This window comes from Bubalus bubalis, chromosome 8, assembly GCF_019923935.1.
Source record: "Bubalus bubalis isolate 160015118507 breed Murrah chromosome 8, NDDB_SH_1, whole genome shotgun sequence".
Lineage (NCBI taxonomy): Eukaryota > Metazoa > Chordata > Mammalia > Artiodactyla > Bovidae > Bubalus > Bubalus bubalis.
Window position 1 is genome coordinate 35,211,938 of NC_059164.1, and position 8,565 is coordinate 35,220,502.

Here is an 8,565-nt window from a genome sequence, read left to right on the forward strand (position 1 = left end):
TTAATAATCCCTTTACATATTTAAATAGTAACATTTAACATTATGCATAAGTAACTTTTTATTATGTTTTATATCTCTAAAATTCTTTTGTGTGTTCAAAATATACACATTTGGAACTTCTATTGATTTATATGATTTCTCTTTGTGCTTAGAAGTTCCTTTCCCAATAAAAACATATATATATATTTTCTCATCATTTTATGATTTTACTTTTACAATTGTAATTTTTTGTTTTTGGGGGTTTTTTTGGCCCTACTGCATGGCATGTAGGATCTCAGTTCCCCAAACAGGGATAAACCCATGCCTCCTGAAATGGAAGCACAGAGTCTTAACTACTGGACTGCCAGGGAAGTCCCTACAATTACAGTTTATATTTTATATTTACATTTACTCCAAGATATTAATCAAGAATGAGTTATGTATTCATTTGATTTTTTTCTCTTTTAAATAATGAGCCAGTTTCCTGAGCACTATTTTTAAATAAGTCTTCGTCTATGTTTGTTGAAGGGAAATACTCTTGAAGCCCTAGTCACTTCGAAGACACATACATGCTTTAGCTATGAAAGACCTGACAGGTGAATTATCTGCAAAGGAATTACCATTAGGCTGCTATTATCAGAGAATCAAGTCCCTGACCTTTACCTGCTGCTTCATACCTAACTGTCCTTTGTCCCATTCCATGTTTCTCTTTTCATTTTAAATGAATTGCCCTTCACTGAAGATCTACATTTAATAATGCCAAATATATTATCCTTGTTCACATTAGGCAAATGGATAGTCGACCCGAGTTCAAGCGTGGTTTTGATTTGTAAGGCTGAGCAGCTTTTACATATCACTAGAGTGGAGAAAATTCTATGAGTTTAAATCAGTGGCTAGAGATTACATTATCTCTTTGTAGAGGAGCTGAATTTTCTAAATTGACTGTGCTGACATTTCACTGTCGAGATGCAGTCTGCATTAATGCATCCTATTCCAGCATGGAAAGAGAACATTACAGAGAATGAGAATGTGAAGGAAGCAAATGTTAATCAACCACTTAATTTCTGGGTCACAGATTTCTATCTCTATATTGCAAAAATCCTATGAAAATATATGTTAAAAATGTTTTGTTAGAGATACCATTTCATTAAAGGCATATTTTTAAAATTTTAGGAAGACAAAAAAAAAAATCCCTTAAATTATCTCATAGAATTTAGATAAATCCAAAAAGAAATTCATTAAAGCAAACTTTTTATCTGTAGGTCAAAAACCAAAGAAAATGTAAGCATTCCATCAAAGAAAGGAAAAGTGAAAGACCCCAATGGGGTAATGAAATGCCAGGTGTTTATGAAACCCGGAATCCTGTAGGGACTGGAAAGGAGGGAAGAGGGCAAGACTTCAGAGTAAAGTAACGTAAACAGGACATAAAATAAGAATAGCAAAAATAATGATAAAATGTTGTGTAATACGTGTGAAATCACAAAGTCATCGTTCTTTCCTGTCAGAAGCTTGAAAAGAAAAATTAAAAGTATTGAGTCAGAGGTGTAACAATCTCTAAGAGTCACATTAAATGCAGTTTAGCAAGATAGGATGGACGGAACACATGTATACCTATGACTGATTTATATTGATGTATGGCAAAAACCATCATAATATTGTAAAGCAATTATCCTCCTGTTAAAACAGATAAATTGGGGAAAAAAATTAGCAAGAATACCAGCTAGAAAAGAAAATCCAAAGATGAACTGTAACTGAAGTCACCCACTTTGATCATCTTGCTATTAATAATAGCCACAGGCCATTTTCCATTAAATCACAGAAGTAAAGCTTCAGAACATCACCTCTCCAGCAGTATAGCAGTAGTCTATGATGCTTCTAATAATACTTCACATTTAACCTTCAAAGAGCTTTACTTTTAACCACCCACCCCCCTCCCAAATACACCATATGCTGTTTCACCAACTTGATAAATGGGAGACCAATCAGGGAAGATAAATGAATAGTCATAGGAAGTAGAGCAGAAAGGAACCAGAACCTGGGCTATGGAGTCAGAATTTCAGTTTCTTGATCTAAGATGTATTTAAATTTAAAAATAATTCCTACAATAAAATTATTTAAAACAAAAAAATATATAGTACATGTTAAATTTGAGATTATTATTTTTGTTTAATCTTTTAGAGCTCTACCAATTCAAATTCAACTTTTACCCTAGGCAGGAGATTTCTATAGTTTCTAAGAATATAAATGAATTCAACATGAGTTTTATTACAGTAGCATTTTAAAATGGCTGGACCTTTAGAATAAATCCATTAGAAAAAAAAAGAAAAAGAAACTACACACCACCTCAACCAAATAGGCAAAGTAAGGGTAACAAGCAAACCCCTGATGGTGTGGATTCAGTGTAGAGCAAAGGCAGTGCTGGAGACCATTCGGCCTCATTAACCAGGGATCTGAGCTGTGACCTGCCTTTGGCCTCGTGTGGTACCCCGCCAGCTGCACTTCTCTGGCACAGAGGGTGGTTGGCCATATACTTGTGAGTTAACTGGGCTGGTAGCCAGAGATGTTTCTTTTCCTTTTCTCATATTTCCAGAATACGGGGATTTTTTCCTACATATTTTTCACATAAAGATGCAAAGTATAGTCCACCCACTGTGAATAAATTTAATTTAGCCGTCTTTATGCCTCTTTGATTTCCATCAGCTCAAAGTCCACAATACAGGGGCAGATGTGTAAACTGGGAAATCTTCCAGACCTCTTTGTTGTTGTTGTCGTTATTCTACTTAGTGCCGAGCCCGCTCAACAATACTCCACATTAAACAGGGCTCTTGTGTTGGTAAACATGCCTCTAGTTTATTGAAGATAGGTTCACTATTCACATCAGATTGGGGGCCAGGCAAGCTTAAACATTTGAATTGTCTTTCTGTACTATTGCTTCAAAGGGCAAAGAGCATCACATTCCAGGGGAGGTTCTTTTTGTTCATTGAGCTTTCTCACACTCGAAGTCACATCACAATGTTATAGTATACTGAGGTATGGGAAGTATTTTCACAGATGACATAGTCTAAAGTATCATACAGACACACAGTATCAAAATTCAACTCATAGTAAAAAGAGAAATTCAGCTTTAAATGTTTCTAACCTTCTGACTATATGGTCCTACTTAGTTACAGCTCTAACATCCCAAAGGCTGTGTCCTCCATGCCTTTCCACTTGACTTTTAACAAGTCACCACTTATAGTTTCCATATGCTATTCAGCTCATTTATTTGGCAGTATCTAGAAAAAAGAGTAAATTCCTTTCAGAATCATCATTCTTTTCTACATGATAGGTAGTAGTGTGCACTAAAGCTCTTTTTCTACAGAGTGACTGCCAATGTTATATTCTAGTTCTAAAATTCAGATACAAATCAGTGTTCTTAGAATACCAATTAGTATGTGGAATCTCTTGTAAAGATGGTCAGCTGATAGTTTCCAGGTTTACTTCATTTTCATGACTTTTTATCCCTATCTGTAGATTGGGAGGAAAAACTAATTATATTCCAAAGACTCAATTAGATATGATCAGATGCAACCATACATTTCTGGGGGCAGCTACTTGAGCTGAATTTTTCACTCTCTTCCACGACAGCTGACAGTATTATGCTTAATGACAGAGAGATGGGGACTAGATCTTTTAGATTCATCTAAGTAAACTATGCAGCCTCTCTGGCTCTCATTTATTACCTACCTTTTTTCAACTCTGCAGGTAAAACCCGATGAAAGGATCATCAAAACAGAATATGGGCTACTGATTCGAAGTCTGCAGAAGAAGGACTCTGGGTTGTATTACTGCAAAGCACAGGAGCACACTTTTATCCACACCATAGTGAAGCTGACTTTGAATATCATTGAGAATGAACAGATGGAAAACACCCAGAGGGCAGAGCATGAGGAGGGGCCAGTCAAGGATCTGTTGGCTGAGTCAAGGTTGAGATATAAAGACTACATCCAAATCCTTAGCAGTCCAAACTTCAGCCTAGACCAGTACTGTGAACAGATGTGGCACAGGGAGAAGCGGAGACAGCGGAACAAGGGCAGCCCGAAGTGGAAGCACATGCAGGAAATGAAGAAGAAACGAAATCGAAGACATCACAGAGACCTGGAAGAACTTCCTAGAGCTGTGGCCACATAGTTTTCTATTTAATTTAAAGAAAAGAACTCTTTACCTGCAAAAACACTGTTATCTGTTTTATTCATCCTTATACTAACTCATAAGAGCTTTCCATGGAGTTTTGCTAAAGCACAACAGTAATCTGAATAAGACTATATGGTGGATATGGCATTAATAAGGGTGAATCATTCATCTGAACCAGTTTTCCAAGAACTAAAACTTACACCTGCAAAGTATCTGAATTATCCTCAAAACAGGGGCTTTACACTTGTAAATGTTTTATATTCTGAGTTTTTGAATTTATTATGTAAATAACTGAGTTAAAAAAGCATCAGATTTGACATTGAAATAAGGTGCTTTATGTCCTTTGCATGGCCTTTAAGCATGGAGTTTACCATGCAGTTGTTGCTTTATGTTCTTATGAACGGATATATCATTCCACTTTAGAACTGGCTGCCTGGTGGTAGAATTGGAGGGAAGATGCAAAATACAGCTCACAGTATCAACAGGAACTTTCCCAGGGAGCCATTTGCTCTTGGTGTATGTATGGTTCGGAAATTTGGAGAGGTGCATTACTCCTTTCAGACCCCAGGGGTTACAATTTAGTGTCCTGCAGCATTGATTTACTGAAGGGCATAAATGTTCCTCCCAGGATTCCTTGTGACTTGTCAGGATAACAGGTTCACAGAGAGAACTTGGTGCTCAGTTATGTGTTTTAAGAATATATGCTGAGCTTTATAGGGGCAGAATGCTTAATAAATATTTTAATAGGGTATGGGAAAGCATTTTGATAAAAGAAAACATCACAAAGTATGCTGCATCCTAACCGGGGGGAACGCAGATGGGATTTGTTAAGAGAAAGAAAGACAGCCATAAATTCTGGCTTTGGGGAAAACTCCCCATAAAAAGGAAGAACAATCACAAATACAGTGGATGACAGGTAATGTGGCTCTATGCACTGGAGTTTAAGTAGCTGCCAATTTGTAATTCATCTGTTTTAAAAAAAATGAAAAACTCTAGATTATAAGAAACTTCAAGTAAACGCCTGAGGAAAAGTTACATTTTCTAAAGGATCATGGGAAGAAAGAACACAAATTTATATATAACCAATGGAATTTCAGTGTGTACTGCCTCTCTTCTAAAAATTTCATCATACTCTATAAATTATTTCTATTTAGTGTCTTTATTCTCTCCTAAATAATGGATTATTAGATTTTATTTGAGTGAATAGGAAAAAACAATATATACATATATAGAGAGAGAATTAGATAGACAACTGTCATGGGGAGTGGGAATACTATGTATTTGTTAAATAATGAAATGCAAAAATTTTTACAACGGAAAGGGTTAAATTAACTCTTTGACATCTTTTTCTTCACAACCTTTTTTGCATTTCTGAGATTATATGCTGTATAATCTCATTGTTTTAGTAATTTAATAATAAATAAGTCTACTGCATGTAAAGAAAACAAACTCACATTAATATTTTTCACGTTTTGTTAGTGCTTTCAAATGTTTCCAATTTGACCTTCCCTCTGAATATGTATGGTATGTTTCCTGCCTGTTTAAGAAGGACTCACCTTTCCTTCATACAATACGAAACCCTTAGCCTTCTTCTGTTTTGCCTTTTCACGCCCTTTTTAGTGTGAAATGAAAAATTAGTCACTTCCTCACACAGAAGGCAGCTTTTCAGAAAACTAAATAGCAGACATTGCTTGTTTCTCATGCATTGTACGTGTCTTGAAAGTAAAAGCCTCTGAGAAGGGAACGAGTTTCAGTATCATGTCTGTTCCTGGTTTTATGCTCAAAACGTCCTATCTTACACTCATTGTACTTGCATTGCTTACCTACTCAAAGAAGTCACACTGATCTATGATGTTAAGTCACCTTTTGATAGGATACTCATAAACATTTGTAGATGTTTTACTATAGGGAAAACTTAAGGAAGATAGTTTTTTTAAGTGAACCAGAACAAATCAGTCTATTAAAAAGTAATCCATAAGAATAGTTCAAGCAAGATCAGACTGCTAACAAGAGTGTTTGAAACTATTGATTTGCTGGCTTAAAATCTTGCCAGAACTCTTGATAAGCTCAAAGCATATAAGTATGAGTATGTTTTTTAAAAAGATTTCCAAATATGTGTATATTAGACAGTAATGGTCAAATTACAAATAGCTTTGAGAGAATTATATGAAACTCAAGTGTTAGGATTGACTTGTGAAAATAAATTTGGTTTTCATCAAAATATGAATGTCCAAGCCATTTTTAAATTAATTCTTTCTTAGTTATTCAGAAAAAAGTTAGGAATTTTAATGGACAGCTAAATTTTAATGGTTGCTTTGGATCTAAATCTATTAATTTATGGTAATTAAATAAGTTTGAAATATTGTTAGTAAAAAATTCATGTAATAAATAAAACTTTTATTGGCAAAGATTTATGTATATTTATAAGAACAAGACATCTAAGCTGCTACATTTAATTTTTTAATCCTTTAATTGCCTAAAACACTTAGGGGAACAGTGTGAATATATTGTCTAGAGATAAGACACAATATATACTTCCTCACCACTGAAAGCTTTTACCAAATTTTCTTTGAAATAATGAAAAATAAAATTATAGTTAATAGTTTCAGATTTGCTAAAAACTCAGCTTTTTACAGAGAGGTCTTAAAATGTCTGTTTAGCCTTAATTTTATGGGGTTTTTTCCCCCATGTTTTGAATACATGTCTCTGACTTGCATATTCATCATTTGAATTTCATTCCAGCTAAATATGAATTTCATGCTGCTAAATCCTAACTGTGCATTCATTTACATTCAATGTATTGGGGATTTTAAGTTTGTTTAGAAGTGGATAGTCTAAATAATTAGTGTAGAACCTATTTTTCCACAGAGAGCTCAAAACACATTCACATTATTAAAAAAATTTTTTTGAAAATCAACCAAATTATTTAAGAAATAGAAAATTGAGAACATTAGAAATGTGCAAAAGCCACAACAGTAGTGAAAGAATTATAACTCATACCATACCTCACAAATCCGTTAGCTAAATACTACTTACCTACAATATGCTGCCTGCAAAATGAGTTTACTCTTGAATTGTTCTTTGGTCTATGTTTCAGTTCTTTATATGCTATTAACTTTTGTTTCTGCTGAATTGTATAAACTCAAGCAAAAAATAAGTTTACAGTTGCCAGTGCCTGTTTTTCTATATTATATTGAAAATTAAAATTTCAAGGACAATTAGACAGCCTCCAGATGTCAACAAAATGCTAAATTGAACAAGAGCATCAAACACTGATATTTTAAGTCTTAAATATATCTCGTGAAATAAGATATAAATAAATAAAAGTGGAAATGAAAGCTGAAACAGCATCCCTTTATAATTTGTCTTGGACAAAATGTTGGAATTCATTAGCCTTATTGGGAATGGAGAATTTAGAAAAAAGATATTTAAAATGTTTTTATAGAAATATTTTTCTCACAGTAAATGACAATATTTAAATAATTTAATTTACATTTGAGGTTAAAAAAAGATCTAACATTCCAAGATTGGACACATTGACAGTGCAAAGACAGGAGCATATACATGACTTATACCTCTCATTTAAATATTTTTCATATTAAAGTATTTATGGTATGTTTGAAATAGGTGATTTGGGGGTGAAGGGCAAAAAATCTGTCAGTTAATTGTGTAATTTAATACTTAATAATTGTAAGTGGTTAGCAATCTACTTTGAATTTATAGTTTTGCTATTTTAAAAGAAGTGTAGTCTTGTAATCTAAAATAATTGCAAGTTTCTAAATGTATATTTTGGTTGTATTATAATAAAATACAAACATTAGTGTTTTATGGTTATAAACAGAATGTTGGTTTGTGTGCAAGTTTTGTTTTTAGACCCTGAACATGATAACCAGGTTTTACACATAGAATCACACTGACTCAAATACAAAGGAAAATATCTCCTAAAAATTTTTAGTAGATATATTTTGCACTGTAAGTATGCAATAATTCCCCTTATGAAAAAAAGAATAATTTTCTCTTCCCAATCATTATAATTATATACTTAAGCTTTACTGTGATTTAATTTAGACATGAGAAGACTGAATTAATATTACTACTCAAGTAACAACTTTTAAGATTTCCAATTACCATTCTATAAGTGAAAATTAAAAATAGTCATCTGTATGCTTAGCTGTATGAATTTAAATTTTTAAAGGCATAAGTTGAGGTTTCTGATTTTGTTTTATAAATAATTTACTTGAATTTCTTTTAGATACAATTTCATTTCTTATTGATTTTGTACACCCATGTAGGATATTTTATATTTGCAAATAGATAATATTATAATATACCAAACCTGTAATGAAATAACCTGTAGGGATGTTGTATAAAGAAATGTCAAGTTTTCTGAGTGCTTTGACATGCTTCAAACAT

The 8,565-nt window shown here is 33.2% G+C and overlaps 1 protein-coding gene across 3 annotated transcripts in view; it reads left to right on the forward strand.

The window, feature by feature from the left end:
- SEMA3D (semaphorin 3D) overlaps nucleotides 1-7,995 on the forward strand; it is a 224,602-nt gene extending 216,607 nt beyond the window's left edge. For all 3 annotated transcript variants that reach the window (XM_044946569.2, XM_006052907.4, XM_025291019.3), the window contains one exon: nucleotides 3,724-7,995. In XM_044946569.2, the coding sequence (XP_044802504.2) occupies nucleotides 3,724-4,149 (426 nt within the window). In that variant the 3' untranslated portion in view covers nucleotides 4,150-7,995. The remainder of the gene's footprint in view (nucleotides 1-3,723) is intronic.
- Nucleotides 7,996-8,565: the final 570 nt, after the last annotated feature.